Source organism: Vulpes lagopus, chromosome 15 (assembly GCF_018345385.1).
Source record: "Vulpes lagopus strain Blue_001 chromosome 15, ASM1834538v1, whole genome shotgun sequence".
NCBI classification, from domain to species: domain Eukaryota; kingdom Metazoa; phylum Chordata; class Mammalia; order Carnivora; family Canidae; genus Vulpes; species Vulpes lagopus.
Window position 1 is genome coordinate 24,755,900 of NC_054838.1, and position 17,948 is coordinate 24,773,847.

The 17,948-nt window shown below is 54.3% G+C and overlaps 1 protein-coding gene across 1 annotated transcript in view; it reads left to right on the forward strand.

Moving 5' to 3' along the window:
• Positions 1 to 15,943, forward strand: part of ARHGEF17 (Rho guanine nucleotide exchange factor 17) — a 59,051-nt gene extending 43,108 nt beyond the window's left edge. The window contains exons 3-21 of the mRNA XM_041730340.1: positions 2,076 to 2,258; positions 4,615 to 4,731; positions 4,928 to 5,020; positions 5,254 to 5,430; positions 5,760 to 5,810; positions 6,053 to 6,162; positions 6,247 to 6,332; positions 7,871 to 7,989; positions 8,390 to 8,603; positions 9,107 to 9,180; positions 9,718 to 9,917; positions 10,052 to 10,350; positions 10,847 to 11,096; positions 11,339 to 11,425; positions 11,741 to 11,808; positions 12,061 to 12,209; positions 12,668 to 12,842; positions 12,958 to 13,227; positions 14,400 to 15,943. Of these exons, the coding sequence (XP_041586274.1) occupies positions 2,076 to 2,258; positions 4,615 to 4,731; positions 4,928 to 5,020; positions 5,254 to 5,430; positions 5,760 to 5,810; positions 6,053 to 6,162; positions 6,247 to 6,332; positions 7,871 to 7,989; positions 8,390 to 8,603; positions 9,107 to 9,180; positions 9,718 to 9,917; positions 10,052 to 10,350; positions 10,847 to 11,096; positions 11,339 to 11,425; positions 11,741 to 11,808; positions 12,061 to 12,209; positions 12,668 to 12,842; positions 12,958 to 13,227; positions 14,400 to 14,596 (2,919 nt within the window). The 3' untranslated portion in view covers positions 14,597 to 15,943. The remainder of the gene's footprint in view (positions 1 to 2,075; positions 2,259 to 4,614; positions 4,732 to 4,927; positions 5,021 to 5,253; positions 5,431 to 5,759; positions 5,811 to 6,052; positions 6,163 to 6,246; positions 6,333 to 7,870; positions 7,990 to 8,389; positions 8,604 to 9,106; positions 9,181 to 9,717; positions 9,918 to 10,051; positions 10,351 to 10,846; positions 11,097 to 11,338; positions 11,426 to 11,740; positions 11,809 to 12,060; positions 12,210 to 12,667; positions 12,843 to 12,957; positions 13,228 to 14,399) is intronic.
• The last annotated feature ends 2,005 nt before the right edge of the window (positions 15,944 to 17,948 follow it).

The following is a 17,948-nucleotide window of genomic DNA, read 5'->3' on the forward strand; positions in this document are numbered from 1 at the left end:
AGTGTGACTCTCTGGTGCTCCCTCTCATCAGCTAGTCTACACTGCCCGATCAAAGGTGGTATTCAAGCTGAGACTGGACTCCACAGCCCTAGTGTTCTCTCGCAGTGACCACTGCCCCCCCACATCAATTGATATTGTTCCTGCTGGCCAGGAGTTTCTTTCTCTTTTTTTAAATTGAGGTATAGTTGACACTGTTCCTACTGGCCAGGAGTTTCTTTCTCTTTTTTTTAATTGAGATATAGTTGACACTGTTCCTGCTGGCCAGGAGTCTCTTTCTCTTTTTTTAAATTGAGGTATAGTTGACACACGATGGTACAGTAGTTTCAGGTGTAGGCCAGAAGTTTAAAATGAAGAAATAAAATAAATAAATAACAAGGTTAACAGCCAGAGGTGATGGGATTTGACCCACATCCTAAGGCTACACCTTTCCTCAGTGTCCCCCTCACCCTTTGAGTCTTTCTTCGACCCCTGAATTCCCAGCTAACAACCTCCCTCTTCCCTGACCCAGCACCCTTCTTCTAGCACTCCTGACCTTGTCTTTCTTCCCACAGTATTTACTGCCTTCTAATACATGTGTGATAATGTCATTATTTACGGTGCTTATTTTCTGCCTCCCTGCACTGAAGTGTCAGCTCCACACGCACAGGGGACTTGTGTCTGCCAGGAGCTTAGAAGGTGAGGCACTCAGTAGTTGCTCAGCAAGTATGTGGTGAGTGGGTGCAGGTGTTGGCTCCTAGGAAGTTCCATATCGGGTTCTCAGCTCATTCTTTCCTCCCACTGTGGGCCTGCTTCTGTGTGTGGTGCAGTTTAGCTCCTCTCTTTGTGGGAGAGCACCCCCCGCCCCGCCTCACCCCGCACAGAGAAGGCCTTATCCTAGATGCAGTAAAAGAGGAGGCTCCCTGCCTGTCTCCTCACCGTCACCCTCCTGGCCTTTTAAGAATCCCCAACTGGGCAAGAGGATTCTGCTGAGCTTAACTTTCTTGAGGCTGCTTTATAAAACACGCCAATTTTTAAATATGTTTAATTTAAATTTTACCCCAACGTTGCATTACTTTTTCAAACATCAGTTCTTGGGCTTGTAGTTACAGTTTAGGCCAGTAGAGGGCGACCGCTCTGTGAGCCCGCCTGCTGCTAAGCAGGTTCTCTCTGTTCTCAGGAAACAGAGGTGAATGCAGATTTGAGGTGAAAAAGAACAGTTTTAATCAGACTGACCAGTAGATCTGAAAACTGAAAACAGTGCTCAGATAGTGACACTGAAGGCCTCCCATGCCCCTCCTTGCTCTATTTTCCCTACAGCATTTCTCATCTTTTAACTCTCCATGTGTAACTGCTTCTAAGATACCTCCTTCGCAGTTTAACAGCTCTGAAATCCAGGTTCATCCTATAACTGATGGCATATAATAATAACTGAATTGGCAGCATGTTTTTTTCTTTTTCTTTTTAAGATTTTATTTATTTATTCATGAGAGACACAGAGAGAGAAAGGTAGAGATTAGGCAGAGGGAGAAGCAGGCTCCATGCAGGGAGCCTGGTGTGGGACTCGATTCCGGGACTCCAGGATCACACCCTGAGCCGAAGGCAGGTGCTCAACTGCTGAGCCACCTGGGTGTCCCGGCAGCAGTTTTTTTCTTAAAGATTTGATGAAATGTGGCTTATTTTTGTTTCTTTCTGTATTTGTGTGTTTCTTCCTACCAGACTGTATGCTCTACTAGGGCAGGGAGTTTGGTCTTCCTTGTTCACTGCTGAACAGAGTGAGTGAATAAAATGTTTGCTAAGTTTGTGTGTGTGGGTCTCCCAGGAGCCCAATCTTCTTGCTTTCCTCACTCCAAACTCTGCTTGTTCATGCATCTAACAAACCTTTCCTGAACCGCCATCTTGGGCCAGGCCCTGGGCTGCACAGCGCGGGGTGTAGGGATAGGTCTTCCATCTCCCTCCTAGAGCTTGGAGTTTCATGCGGGAGATCCGGGAGGCACAGCCACTGAGTTACAGGCCCAGGTGATTTTGTGTGCACCTGTGCCAGTAGGTTGGGGTCCGTCCCTCTAAGGGTACCCACACTGACCCTGTGGGTCCCCCAGGGCTACATGCAGCCACTGAAGCAACCAGAGAACTCCTTGCTGTGTGACCCGTCGCTGGTGGACGAAATCTTCGACCAGATCCCTGAGCTCCTGGAGCATCATGAACAATTCCTAGAGCAGGTGCGGCACTGTGTGCAGACCTGGCATGCCCAGCAGAAGGTGGGAGACCTGCTTGTCCAGTCGGTAAGTGGCCCAGCTGCTTACTGCCACAGCCCCCATAAGCCGGGGTGCCTCCTGGAAGGGGATGGCTCCTACTGAGGACCCCTCACCCACACCCACTCCACCTGGACGCTGCCTCTGATCCCAAATCCAACCCTAGAACTTGAGCAAACACTGGCACTAACTCCAGCCCTTGGGTTGACCTGACCTGAACACTGCCAAACCCCAGAGTTGGCTGGAGCTGGCATGGACCCCAATCCCAACCAGACACTGACCCCGATCCTGGACCCAACTCTGGTCACTGGCACTTGACATTAGTCCTGACCTTGAGCTGGTGCTGATACTGACCTCAGCCCTCACCTTGACTAGCCCTTTTCTCCATCTGGCATTTTAAATATTTTATTTATTTGAGAGAGACAGAGCATGAGCAGGGGGGAGAAGGCACAGGGAGAGGAAGAATCAGACTCCCCACTGAGCAGGGAGCCCAATGCAAGGCTCAATCCCAGGACCCCGGGATCATGACCTGAGCAGAAGGGAGACCCTTAACTGACTGAGCCACCCACGCACCCCTCCATCCAGCATTTTAATAAGATAGCTGACTATTTGGTACTTAGCCATCATTCTAAATACGTTATATATATCCACAAGTCTAGGAGAAAGGTGCAGTTAAGTTATATCTCTATGTTTAAAGTTGATGGGTCTGTAGCATAGAGAGAAAGTAACCAGATTAAAATCATGGTTAGTGAGTGATAGAGGGTTCAACTCCAGGAAATGCGGCTCCAGTGCCCACACTCTGCCCTACTCTGTGCCCCCTTTCACCACAAGCAGACCCCCGCCTGTGAGCTCTTCAGGATCCTACAATAGTGAACGGGAAATTTGAAAAGGCATTGGCTTCAAAATTCAAAAAGAACTGTAAAAGCAAAACTAATAAACATTTAATTAAATGTCTGTAAAAACGTAGCATACCATTTTCTTTAATTGTTAAATTTAGTATTCATTTATATGAACTTAATTACATTTGAAAAAACTTAAGTGACATTTTGTTATTTGGCCAGAATTCCCAAGAATGCATGGTGAGGACTGATAAATCATAGGCAAATACAAACTAAATGGTTACTCAGAGCCAAATAATTTCAAAAGCAAAATTATAAAACTCCTTCCAAAAATTGTACTAGCAAAAAAAAAAAAAAAAAACAACAACAACCCTTATCTATTTTTGTGAGATGTGGATGTCTTTTCATGTGCTTGTGATGATGGGGGTGGGCCTTGGGCCTAAGAAGATCTTAGAAGGTGCCTGCTGACCTAGAACTGATGTGACAAGAATCTTGATGGGACCCCGGTTGAGTGCTGACATCTCCAGGCCATCACCACCCTTAGTGTCACCAGGCTCATCCCCTGTCTGGACTTTGATGCTGATCGTGGTCTGACTGGAGCAGAAACCCCGACCCCAGGGAAGGCACAACAAAGAATGCTCTACCGCAGGGTGGGCTGGGGGGTAAGGGCTGTCTTCCTCTTCAAATTGCTGCAGCCTCTGCCCTGCAGCACACCCCAGGCCTGGGGAGGAGGACAGTTAGTGCCTTTGAGACAGAGGCGCTTGTTGGTCTAGAGGGGCCAGAAACAAACACCACCACAGGTCACCTAACCCGTCCATGTTACAGCCAAGACAGGAACCAGGGTGTCCCAACTCCCAGCCAGGGCCTTTCACATTTAGCCTAGCTGTCTGCTGGCCATCAGGGGTTAGCCACCAGCTGTGTGCCCCCACAGAGCAAGATTTTACTGGACAGGGTGGGTGTCTGTATCTCGTACCTATCTTGCAGAGAGATCTGTCCTGGGGGGATCAAGGGAGGCCAGAGGCCAGAGGCCAGGTGTGGTTCCAGGAAGAGCCCTAGTCAGGGCAGGGAGTGCTTCCTGGAGGAGGCATAGGTGGAGCTTAGCCCTGAGAGTAGGTGAGATTTGATGTCTAAGGGCATTCTGGTGGAATTACATGAGCAAAGGCCAAGTGGCTGGAATGAGTATTTCTCAGAGGACAGTGAGGAGAGAGACCTGCCTGGCTGGATTTAGGGGGGTTGGAGACCAAGGAATGGAAACACCCAGCTGGAAATGGGAGACCCTGTCCACAGGACACATCTAGGCATATGTCTGTGTACGCACAAACCATAGGTAATATATGTGGGTGTGTGTGCACCCATGCACACACCTACTCACATGGTCACACATACCACATGTATATACGACAGGAGCACATGCTCGATCCCTTAGAGACCATATCATGTCCAGTTGGAGGGAAAGGATATTGGCTTGTGAGTCACTGGAAACCAGGACAGGATGAGGTGGAGTAAGGGACACCTTGAAGATCCCCAGCCTGCCTCTTCATCCACAGTTCTCCAAGGACGTCCTGGTCAACATCTATTCTGCCTACATTGATAACTTTCTCAATGCAAAGGATGCCGTGCGTGTGGCTAAGGAGGCAAGGCCCGCCTTTCTCAAGTTCTTGGAGGTATGGTGTGCTAGCTCAGGGGGATGACCATGACCCTCACCGTGGGCCAATTTTGGCTGGGGGGCGGGGGGGGAGTGGGGTGGCAAGAGCTCCCAGGCTGGGCTGGAGGGACTAGCTGGGGGCTTGCCCCTGGACATTCCCTTCTTTCCATGACATTCCTCACACGGGTGCCTGTCCACCTTGTTTCTGGTTTCAGCAAAGCATGCGTGAGAACAAGGAGAAGCAGGCGCTGTCTGACCTCATGATCAAGCCTGTGCAGCGGATCCCACGCTATGAACTTCTGGTGAAGGTGGGCATGGGGTTGGGTGGGCAGGGGGGCAAAGCCGGGAGGCATGTGAGGATGCAGCGGGCTGGGAGGCCCCTACCTGGTTGGGCCTGATATCAGAGTCTTCAGGGGTTGGGTTGGAAAAGAAATCCTCTCTGCAGTCCACCTATAGTCACTCCTGTTCCAGCAGTCAGTGTGGGCACCCAGGGCCTGGAAGGGGCAGCGAAGCAGAGGTCTTGTCCCCATTCCTAACCCAGGACCTCCTGAAGCACACACCTGAGGACCACCCAGACCACCCACTCCTGCTGGATGCTCAGCGGAACATCAAACAGGTGGCTGAACGCATCAACAAGGGTGTGCGGAGTGCTGAGGAGGCAGAGCGACATGCCCGTGTGCTGCAGGAAATTGAGGCTCACATCGAGGGCATGGAGGATGTGAGTGCCCCCCACTCCACCCATGGCTTTGTTTGCATCTGTGGCCACCTGGAATAATAGTCACAACCACATCCACAGTGGTGTCTGCAGTGTGTTCACATCCATGTCTGCCAGCATCCCCACCCATCTCTGGCCATATCCATGTCCTCTTCCGTGTCTGTGTCTGGCCACATGTCCTACCACCTGACAAGCATACTATTAGGAGGATAGATGGGGTGTTGCTTCTATTGGCCTCGCCCATGGGGTGGGGCCGAGGGGTCGCCAGGGTCTGGGGAGGAGGTGGGATTAATAATTGGGCTTCAAGGTGTTTTATCTGTCCTGCCCCACAGCTCCAAGCCCCTCTGCGGCGGTTCCTAAGGCAGGAGATGGTCATTGAAGTGGTAAGTGTCCCATTGTCTACCCACCTGTTCCCATCACCCCACTTTGTTCACACTTCTGCTTACACCTGCTGCCCTTGGGCCTCCCTGCTCTTCCCTACAACAGGAGTCCCAGGTGGAGTCCCAACTCTGCCTCTGGGCATCTGGGGCAGAACCCTCACCCCTCTCTGGGCCTGGCTGTCCCCTTGGGCACGGTGGGCAGGAGGGTGGGCCTCTGGACATGAGTCCTGCCTCGGGCTCCACAGAAGGCAGTCGGTGGCAAGAAGGACCGGTCCCTCTTCCTGTTCACGGATCTCATTGTCTGCACCACCCTGAAGCGGAAGTCGGGCTCCCTGCGGCGCAGCTCCATGAGCCTGTGAGTGACTGGGGTGGGGCTGGCCTTGGGCAGGGGTGAGCAGCTGTCTTGCCTTGGCCACAACACCCCCTTGGCTCCCCACAGGTACACAGCAGCCAGCGTCATTGACACAGCCAGCAAGTACAAGCTGCTATGGAAGCTGCCTCTGGAAGATGCGGACATCATCAAAGGTGGGGCTGCCCCGGGCCCACCCCAGGGTTCTGGGTATCCGGGCCCTCCTCTAAGAACTGTGACCAGGCTGGCTGCCTACCCATCCTCTTTTCCACTTTGGGGCCTCATTTTCCCATCCAGGACAAGGGAGGTGGCTTGCAGGATCAGTTTGCCTGCCACAGAGCCACACCAGGACCAACTTCTGACCCGGCGGGACCCTAACCTAGGCTGGGGTGGTGCAGGGGTGCAGACACCCGCTGCTTGCCACTGACCACTGTAAAGCATCCTGTTAGACCACAACACGCTGCTCTGGTCCAGCAGTTTTGCTCATAGGGAGCAGAGATGCACTCAAGTCAGTCCAAGCACGAGGCTGGTTGGAAAGATCTGTGTTGTTTGGGGCTGAGGCTGTTAGGAGCTGAGGTGGTTTCAAAGAGCTGCTCCTCCTGCTGTGTACATGTGTCTGTGTCTCCTTCTGTGTGTCTGCTTGTTTTCACTACTCCGCTTTCTTTGCTTCTTCCTTCCCCCCAACTCCTGTGATCCATCATGGCCTGTTCTGCATCGTGGTCTTTCTCTCTAGGCACTCCAGGGTCTGAAGTTTACCTTTCTGAGTGGGGTGATTGGTCTGGAATGGTGGTGTGGGCACCTCTGGGCCAGCAGGCAGTTTAGGTCCAGACTCTGTCCCTAGGCTCCCTGGTGGCCCCCAGGGTAAAGCCAGGCCTGCCTCACATGGGCCTGTATGTAGGAATACAAGTTGATTATTGGTCTCATTTGTCTTTTCTCACTGGAGCACAGGCCAGTTGATAAAATGATTACCTTTAGGTCAGGTGTCTACTCCTGACCAGTCAAGTATGGTGAGAGTGAGACAGGGTCATACAGAAGAACACATGGCTGCCCAGGCAGTGAGGGTTGTGGGGGGGACAGTTTCCTTCAGAAGGAGTAGGAGACAACCCAAGCCTTAGCTTGTCTAGTACATTCCACTGCTGTCTACTCTGCCCATTTGTGGGTTACTGGCCCAGGGTGTACACCCCCAGCCAGGCAGTGCTGGGTTTGGGGATGCTGAGCTGGCCTATGGGGCCAGCTACTTGGCTATGGTCAGGTATGGGATAGGACTAGAGAAATCCAGAGCATCAGCTCATTTTCCCTCCTTTGTGGGGGAATTGAGTCCCTTGGTCAGCAGATTTGACCGCCTGAGGCTCTGGCTGCCCGGCTGACTCCCCTGTGGAGGCCGCACCACTGCAGCTTCCAGTGTCAGCTGGAGCCTGCATAAGTTGCAGAGCTGTCTGCTGTTTATGCTTTATGCTCTTCCAGGGAGTTCTCCAAGGGACCAGCACCCTGTGCCAAGTGGCTCTGCATCAGGCAGTCCCCTGTTCCCAGGCCTGGTGTTTCTTTGCGAGCTGCCTGTCACTTTGTTCCTTGGATCTCAGGGTTTACAAGCTCTCAGCTTGTCAGGCCACTCCCCACACTGAACTGCAGACTGTGAGGGAGGGGAAGAATGTCTGTCCAAGCCTGACCTTGTCTGCCTCTGTATCTACCAATGGCCTTCCTCTGTCCCCACCAGGGGCATCCCAGGCCACCAATCGGGAGAACATCCAGAAAGCTATCAACCGCCTAGATGAGGACCTGACCACCCTAGGCCAAATGAGCAAGCTCTCCGAGAGCCTTGGTTTCCCTCACCAGGTCAGTGCCCTCTGCCTGAGGCTGGGGCAATGCGAGTGGTGGGGGTCCACCAGACCCTCTCTGAGGGAGAGAACAGCCTTTTCATTTGCCTGAGGAAGAGGTCACTCACCTCTGTCACTTACTGCAAGGGGAAAATACAGCCTCACTGCAGCTGAGGGAAGTGACGTGTTCCAGGCCTGAGGGTGGAGACACAGCTCTGTCCCCAGCTGAGGGAGGAGAGAGGGCCCATGGTGTCGGTTGGGGTGGGGGGCGGGCTGGAGGCCAGCCTACCTCCTCCAGTGGGGAGACAGAGTCCCATTTTCTGTCTGAGGGGAGAGGCAGGGCCCCGCTTGCATTCTCAGGGCAGGAGCAGACTGTGGGGAGATGTCAGGGCCTAAGGCCTGGGTCCTCCTCCCGGCAGAGCCTGGATGAAGCACTGCGGGACCTCTCAGCCGCCATGCACCGGGACCTGTCGGAGAAGCAGGCACTGTGCTATGCACTGTCCTTCCCCCCTACCAAGCTGGAGCTGTGCGCCACGAGGCCTGAGGGCACTGACTCCTTCATCTTTGAGTTCCCTCACCCTGACGCCCGCCTCGGCTTCGAGCAGGCCTTTGATGAGGCCAAGAGGAAGCTGGGTAAGCCAGGGCCATGCTGGTGTCCTCCTTCTAGCACCTCCCGGCAGTGCGCCGCACCATGTAGTGATCTGTCAGAAATCCTGAGTCCTGTGCTTTGGTCCCTGCTGCTGGGAGGGTGGACTGACACTCCGACAGAGAAGCTGGGGACTCTGCCAGGGCCTCACTGGCAGGGAGGGGACTCAGTGGATAGGGTGAGCTCAGGGCAGGGGTGCTACTGTGGGAGAGGATGCCAGGACCCCCCCTTCCTGCCCCCGCCACGCACATACAGTGTGAACAGGCCCTGGAAAGCTACTCATCAGGGTCCAGGGCTTAGAAGATCCTTCGGGACCTCTGAGTCTGCCTCCTGCATTGTACAGACGGGAGGATTGAGGCCAGGGACATGCAGGGCATAACCTACAGGCACCTCCTTTTTCCTTGAGAGACCCTGAAGAGCAGGGGAGGAAAGGAAATGGTCACGGGTGAGGTGGATGCTAAGTATGTCTGCTTGTCCTCCTCTGCTACAGCATCCAGCAAAAACTGTCTAGACCCTGAATTCCTGAAGGCCATCCCCATCATGAAAACCCGCAGTGGCATGCAGGTGCGTGTGGGCGCCTGGGTCATGCGAGTACGTGTATTCACAGCCAGCATGTGTTCACGTGTTTTTGTTTTGTGCACAACATCAGGTATATGTCTTGAACATTACAGTCGCCCCCTCTGCACATGCACATGGATACTACATGTGTCACACATGTGGGTATGGCCACGCACATCCATGTGTGCATGTGAACAAAGGCTGTCTGATTAACATGAGATGTCTAAGTTATGTGCTTTTATGAGTCTGTATACATCTGGACACTTCACATTTGTTACCCATACATATATGTGGTCACATTAGGGTTTATATGTGTGGGTGTGGGTGTGGGTGCACATATGTGTGTGAATGGATGATACCTACATCACATGGACACATATGCATGTGATCTGTAGAGTGTCACATGCACTGAGTGTGTGTGCGTGTACATGTATATTGGGAATTCATGCACACCCGTCCATTCTGCAAGTCAGCCTGGAGAGCAGTGGGGAGCCACCAGCAGTTCCTCATTTATCTTCCCCTGTCCACTGGTGCCTTCTGCAGTTCTCTTGTGCGGCCCCGACCCAGAGTAGCTGCCCCGAGCCCATGCCTGAAGTGTGGGTGTGCAACAGCGATGGCTACGTGGGCCAGGTGTGCCTGCTGAGCCTGCGTGCTGAGCCGGACGTGGAGGCCTGCATTGCCGTCTGCTCTGCCCGCATCCTCTGCATTGGCGCAGTGCCAGGTCTGCAGCGCCGCAGCCACAGGTGAGGCCCTGACCCTAACCCCGATGTGGTGGCAGTCTTGTCTGGTGGGTGGCGCAGGGCCTAGTGGGCTTGCAGACGAGGTGGGAAGAGCCCTGGGTCCTGGCGGCCCTCCTCCCGACTCCTGTATCTCACAGGGAGCAGCCTGCCTCGCTGAGGAATCCCCCAGAGACGGCAATGGAGACCCCCGGTCCAGAACTGGATGTTGAAGCCACAGACGAAGAAGCAGTGACACTGGCAGAGCCTGGGCCCCAGCCCTGCCTGCACATCTCCATTGCTGGCTCGGGGCTGGAGATGGCACCAGGCCCCGCCGGAGGGGATCCCCGCCCGGAATTGGTGCCCTTTGACAGTGACTCTGATGATGAGTCTTCGCCCAGCCCCTCGGGAACCCTGCAGAGCCAAGCCAGCCGGTCCACCATCTCCTCCAGCTTTGGCAGTGAGTGCCCAGCTTGGGGCTGTCAGGCAGGATGGACTACACAGAGGAGGGGCAGCCCAATAGGTACTGGTGGGTGAGGAGGGACCAGCATAGGCAAAGGCGTGGAATCAAGTCTCAGGATGTCAGCACACAGAGCAGTGGGCAAGGCGGGCAGCGGGTAGTGGGCCAGTCGGGCCAGATCCTGAAGACGCCAGAAAGCCCAGTTGAGTAGGTGAGATGGAGTAGGGGGTGGGGGTGTTGACCCCCTATCCATGATGTGGTGGTGGTCTGGAGTGGGCCAGGTCAGGAGTAGGAGCCCGTAGCACTGACCTGTCAGCGAGCAGAATAACAAGGCCTGAGCCCCACAGAGGCCTCGGGGAAGGGAGAACAGCAGTGGGAGGCTCTCAGGAGGTACGTGGCCAGGAGGGATACATGGAGGGGAGATAGGGACCTTGAAAGTGATCAGGTCTTGGGCCTGGCAGAGGGGAATGGAGGGAGAGACCTTTGTCTCCCTCAGATGAGGAGACCCCGAGCTCCAAGGAGGCCACGGCAGAGACGACCAGTTCAGAGGAGGAGCAGGAGCCCGGCTTCCTGCCACTGTCTGGCTCCTTCGGGCCTAGCGGTCCCTGCAGCACCAGCCCGATGGATGGGAGAGCCCTTCGCCGCTCCAGCCATGGCTCCTTCACCCGGGGCAGCCTTGAGGACCTGCTGAGCGTTGACCCCGAGGCCTACCAGAGCTCTGTGTGGCTGGGCACTGAGGATGGCTGGTAGGGACAGGAGAGGGGCTGGGGACACGGTGCCAGAAGCAGGAAGGCTTTGGGTCAGACCTCAGGAGCACTGCCAGCCTGGGCTGCCAGTGGGCCTGAAACCCACGGGGAGGCTCTGGGATCTCAGTACCTCACGCAGGACCCGGCAGGGAGGAGATGGTGGTGGAGACAGAGGCGGAGGGATAACTTGAGGGACTGGCATATGCAAGCATTTGTCACAGGTGCCCACCTCCGATCCACAGTGTCCACGTATACCAATCCTCCGACAGCATCCGCGATCGCAGGAACAGCATGAAGCTCCAGCACGCAGCCTCTGTGACCTGCATCTTGTAAGACCCCTGGGTAGTCCTCCTGGCTCCAGACCCTTGTACACACGCAGGCCTCCTTTTGTTCACCCAGGTCTCCCTGCTTTGCTGGCCCCTTCTCTCTATGGAGGCTGGAGGCCAGAAGCCTCGTCCTAGGCTAGCTGTGCCTCCCACACGCTATGTGACTGTGGGCAAGTGTCTACCCCTTCCTAGCCTCAGGCTCCCCTGCCTGCAGTGGTGGTCTCTCAGGAGCCATAGCCATTCTATGATTGCCTTGGCCCCAGGTGACCTCCTCTGGCCTCCTGAAACCCCTGACTCCTTCTTCTTTTCCCTGCCTAGGTATCTGAATAACCAGGTGTTTGTGTCTCTGGCCAATGGAGAACTTGTGGTCTACCAAAGAGAAGCAGGTGAGTGCCTACCCCACCCCACCCAGCTAATGTTGCTAGTGTTGGCACTCTCTTCTGAGCAAGGGTGGGGCTCTGGGGCCATGAGTCTGGAGACATGGCTTTGGGCACTTCTCAGGCCCTCTCTGGGCTTTGGTGTCCTCATGTATAAATGGGGTGTTTAGCATTTCATTTCAGGGTGTGGGAGTGAGTCTTCAGTGCAATAAATAATAGACTGAATTTGCTCTGTTTTTCTTTATCCCACTCTCACTCCAGGCCATTTCTGGGACCCCCAGAACTTCAAGTCAGTGACCCTGGGTTCTCAGGGGAGCCCTATCACCAAGATGGTGTCTGTTGGTGGGCGGCTGTGGTGTGGCTGCCAAAACCGAGTCCTTGTCTTGAGCCCTGACACGCTGCAGCTGGAGGTAGCAGTGGCAGGGGGTGGGGGGAAGGGGACAGAATTGATTTGGGGTAAGCCTGGCCCATGAGAGAGGGAGATGAGACCATGGGGGCCATAAAAAAGCATCTCTCTGTCCAGGGAGAGGCCAGTGATTGATCCAAAAACCCTTCAAGCTCTAAAATTCTCTGATCACAGAATCATTGAGTTTCCGGGGAAAAGGAAGCCTCATTTTAATTCCTGAGGATTAAGTTGGGCAGGGGGGAGCGGGGGGGCGGGGCTTCCGTGAAATTCAAGCTTCCACAGGTTGGTCACCTTGATCAAGGAACAAGGCTGCCTGTGCTGTTAGTCCAGGTGGGCTTTCTAGAGAGGTTTGGAGTGAGTTGTAGGTGGGGGAGGTAGGCACTGGTGGAGCATGCGCAGGGAGAGCCAGGGAAGGCAGGCCTGTCAGTCACCCATCTGGTCTCTCCCTGCCCCCGCTACCAGCACACGTTCTACGTGGGCCAGGACTCCAGCCGCAGCGTGGCTTGTATGGTAGACTCCAGCCTGGGTGTATGGGTGACATTGAAAGGCAGTGCCCACGTGTGTCTCTACCATCCAGACACCTTTGAGCAGCTGGCTGAGGTGGACGTCACACCTCCCGTGCACAGGATGCTGGCAGGTACTGACCTCGGTCCATCACTGCCCATTCCTTCCAGCCTTTCTGTGCCCTCGTTGAGGAGGTCGAGCCAAGGCGAGGATTTGGCCTCAGCTCTGGTCTGTCTCTCGCGCCCTAGGCTCGGACGCCATCATCCGGCAGCACAAGGCCGCCTGCCTGAGGATCACAGCGCTGCTGGTGTGTGAAGAGCTGCTGTGGGTGGGCACCAGTGCCGGCGTCGTGCTCACCATGCCCACCTCACCCAGTACCGTTAGCTGCCCACGAGCACCCCTTAGCCCTGCTGGCCTAGGCCAGGGACATACTGGCCACGTCCGCTTCTTGGCTGCAGTCCAACTTCCAGATGGCTTCAACCTGCTTTGTCCAACCCCACCACCTCCCCCAGACACCGGTGGGTTTGTGCATCCTACCCCCACCCAGGGATCCTGGACTCTATTTAAGAATCCTCCCTGTCCTGCCAGGAGAGATTTTAAGAGGGAAGAGGAGTGTAATACAGAGCTGGACATGGCATTTGTGACAGGAAATAGGCTCTAAAGACGCCCAAACAAAACCTTTTAGGATAGGGTGTGTGTGTAAGACTCTATCCAGAAGTGTCACAGTAGACAAGGAGTGAAGTATAAGAACTGTCACCCAGGAATTAGACTGGCACAGCAAGGGATGTATACGGCAAGAATTAAAAGAGAACCAGAAATGATGTCTAGGGCAAGACGTCCGGAAGTCAAGAAGTGATGTGCAGAGCGGAAACAGAAGTAGCACCAGCAGGGAGAACACAGAATGGCAGGGAGGACAGAAGTGGACTATGAGGATTAGAAAGTGAAACATGTTAGGAGATGGCATCCATCAAGTTAGCCAAGTCTTGCTTTGACTGGGCAGGAAACCAGATTCCCAAGAGGAAGTGGCTGTGGGAATCAGGGAACAGGGAAGCCTTGGGGAGGAGGGGTCTGTGCCCAGAAAAGACCTAAGCTCCCTAGCTGGGAAGGGGCTGTTGGAAGCAGGAAGCGGTTTGAGGAGGACAGTACATGTGCAGTAACCAGTAACTGAGAGAGAGAGAGAGAGAGAGAGAGAGAGAGAAAGTGATGTGGCCCTGGGAACTTCCGTCACTCTTGACTAGAAAATACAAGTAAGAGGGACGCCTGGGTGGCTCAGTCCTATGAGGACTTCCGACTCAGCAGTAGGGGTGGTGGCAGTAGTGAGACCTTGGGCCGGGCATTTGACTCAGGGCGTGATCCCCAGGTCGTGGGATTGAGTCCTGCATCAGGCTCACTGTGGGGAGCCTGCTTCTCTCTCTTACTATGTCTCTGCCTCTCTGTGTCTCTCACGAATAAATAAATAAAATCCTAAAAAAAAAAGAGAGAAGAAAGTACAGATAAGAGGTAAGAAGTTGTGTGACTGCCAGGAAGTGGGTATTTCCTTCCAAATAAGAAGTTCTTCACTAACAGAAAGTAGGATCCCCCACAGAAACTGTGCCTGTCTTTCTTCCTGTCTTGTGGGGTGTGGCCCTTAGGGGACAGCACAGCCACCAGTCACCCCCAGGCTAATGGATCCTCTCCCTCCACCCCCCAGGCCCTGAGAAGCTGCCATCCCTGGAGCACCGGGACTCCCCTAGGAACCGAGGACCTGCCTCAGCCAGGCCAAAAATGCTGGTTATCAGTGGAGGTGACGGCTATGAGGACTTCCGACTCAGCAGTGGGGGTGGTGGCAGCAGTGAGACTGTGGGCCGGGACGACAGCACAAACCACCTCCTCCTATGGAGGGTGTGACCCTGTCCACCATGGCGCAGGACTTGCCCGCCCACCTGCCCTCAGCCCGCTTGCCTCTTCCTAGCCCACACTTCCTAGCAGACTCTGACCAGGAGCGTCCCACCAGGGACACGCCTATGCCTGCGTGGGCTCCCTCCCATCCCCACAGAAGTATTCCTGATGGAACACCTGCTGGCCGGTGGGCCAAGGCCTTTCCCAACCTTCTGGCTGCTTCGGTGCTCCCATTCATGATGGGGGTGCAGTAGGGGGCGTATGGGCTGCCCAGGACCTCTGTCCCTGGAGCTTCTACCAAAGACACGGCCGGGCCTTGACCCCACAGGGCTGGGGAGGGCCATGTGCAATATTTGGAGGGTTTTCTGGGGGCAGTGGGAGGGCTGAGGATGAACCCTTTCCCATGTACAGTATTTATGTTCCTTTTTAGATGTGTACCTTCCCAAGCACTTATTTATGCAATGACCTGGGCAGGGGGTGATCTGAGGAAGTAACAGAAGGGAAAAAAACCCTAATCCTGCTCTGGGGGCCACCTGGAACCCTAGGCAAGCCTTCCCGGAAGGACCAGTCCCCCCTCATTATATTTGCGCACATGTGTGCGCATACACATGGATTCGCACGTGCGTGCCCACGCACACACACACTGCATGTTCAGGGCACTAAAAGATTGCCTCTTAACATATACTTTCCACGGCCTTGTCCTGATTGGGCTGCCCTCCAGTATCCGGAGACCAGGAACAAGCACCCTTAGTCATCCAGAACAAGACAAGGACTGGAGTGGGCAGCGACTCCCATCTGGGGGCCTCCCCAGGCCTTGGCATTTCCTAACTTGCTGGCAGTGCCTTTAGTCGTTTCCAAATTTGCTAATACTGATAGGGACCTGGCCAGGGGTCTCTCCTGGCCTGAGCAGGAAAGAGGAAAGGGCCCATGTCCTCCTCAGAGTTGGCCCCCAGCCCCTATGTCTCATGCACTGGCATGTATGGTCATCTTGGAAGGGTGGGCCCGGGAGCCCCCTCACTCTGACCATGGAGACCCTCTCTCCACACCCTTCCTGCCAGGGCAGTCCCTCCAGGAAGAATGCCCAACGCCGAGGGGCTGGACATGGCCTGGTCACCTGGGACCCACTTGAGGGCAGCCTCTTCCCTGCTCCTGAGGCTGCAGGAGCCAGTCTGACTCCCAGCCCCCTTGCTTTAGCTACAGCTCCAAAGGTCTGGTTTCAGATGGGGTTTGTTTGGCTCTGTTTTTGTTTGGGGTGCGTGGGTCATTGCGGTCTTAGATTATGTTTCTCTTGCTACCAGTCATGTATTAACTTTCCTTGGATGATGAATTTTAAAGTCAATAAATAGAAACACCAAATGACGGCTCCCCATCCATGGCACAGTGGCCTCCAGCCAGTAGCCTCAGGGCTCCCCAGCTGATGGGCCTCCTGGCACCCACTCAACTTGCCCAGACGGGAGGGCTCAGGGACCCAGGAGGGTGCTGGGATGGCAAGGCTGCCACTTGCTGTGTTATCCTGGGCAGGTTGCTGCCCCGTCTGGGCTGTAGTTCTCTCCAGTTCACTGCTTTGTAACCAGGGCTACATGTTAGAATCCCTTACAGACATTTGTGAATAGAAAGCATGAGACATAATCATACATCCGTGTAAGTAGACATTCCCAGGCTCCCCACAGCTTCTCAGTCACTGGACCTCCGATGGGGCTTGGGAATCCAAAGGTGACACAAGTCAAAATGAGGCAGCAAGTGAAAAACGAGGCGACCAGGAGACGGTACGGGTCTTCCAGGAAATGATGTTCTGCAGCAAAGCCACATATGAGGCTGGGGAATCTGACAAAAGCCAAGGTGACGTCAGGTTTTAGAGCAAGGGGAGAATCCAAGTCTGTCTGATTTCTGGTCCAAAGCGATGTGTCATTAAATCAGACATGAGAATGGAAAGGACAACCCCAGGGCACCAGCCGGTCCACGCAGGCAGGTCTCTTCCCACCAGGTATACCCACAGAGCTCAAGATGGCAACCACCCGTAGAGGACAGAGCATGCCTCTGCTCTGCTGAACACTCTGGAACATTCTTCAGCCTAAGTGATTAACACTTTACACAAATCGGTTGCTGAAGGAGGAGTGCAGGTTCATGCTTGGCAAGCTGGTGTACACGCATCTCGGGTCTGCTGGGCCCTCAAGGCCATAGGACGTGCATGGAGCATCTCCCTGCAGCACCACTTCACTTGGAAGATGTGAGGAGGAGGGGATTATATTAAACGTGTATATTCCAGAGTAGAAGGCAATGTTCATGTGGAATTTGCGGTGAAACAAAGCAGAAAGAACACAGGCTTTGAAGCTGAACAGAAATCTTAACTTTGCCACTAACTAGCTACGTGGCCTTGGATGAATTGCATCCCCTGTAAGCCTTCATTTTCCCATCTGTAAAATGGGGCCAGTCCTTTCCTCCACAAAGATTAGCTCTGAAATAAAAAGGGGGCTAATTAGTGGAACCACTTATTAAATAGTTGTCAGCACCATGGCCCAGATACTGGAGCTCCATCTCAGGACACTTGACCTCTCTACCTTGAGACTCTGCTTCCTCCCTTGCTGCCAAATGGCTGTTGGTCTCACTGCTTCACAGCTTCTGTGGCCTCAGGGCCTCTTTGCCCTCAACATAGGAACCTGGCCAGACTTCAGTTTCAGCACTTGACGCTCAAGGCCGGGTCCCCAGCATTGTCCCAGCTCGAGTGCCTAGCAGGACTGGGCCTGGCTCAGCCAAGTGTTACTTAGGAGGTCACATCCCAGAGCAATGGCTGGCCTGTGCATGGGTGCTCAGCCCTGAGCCAGGCAGCTGTGGGCAGGGAGGTCCTAGGATGAACAGCTATCAGGCCAGAGGCCCAGGGGAGAGTCCTGGAAGAATTTGCTCCTCTAAAGCAGTAGTTGTCAACCTTGGCTGCACATTATAATCACCTGAGGGGCTCAGTCCACATCCCAGACCAATTAAATCAGAATTTGGAGGGTAGGACCCAGGTGTCACTGTCTTTTCAAAGGAACTATGTGGAAGTATGATGTTTGGAGAAATGCGCAAATTATTTGCGTGGGGCTTGTTTTCATGAGGTGGACACCTCCAGATCAAAAAACCAAATATTCCATTGCTCTGAAAGCTCCTCATGAGCCCCCTCCGTGTCTACCCTTCAAGGGTAACCACAACCCTGCCTTATGGCACCATGTTTTCATTTTGCCAGCAGAGGTGGAGAACCAGGGTCTGGCCATGGCTGGCCATTGGGGTTAGAGGAAGTGGGGCTTGGGTTGGGGATGAAAGCAGGATAGCTTGAGCCAAGGCAGTCAGAGGAGTGAGGAGTCCATGGTGTAGGCCCAGCTGGAGC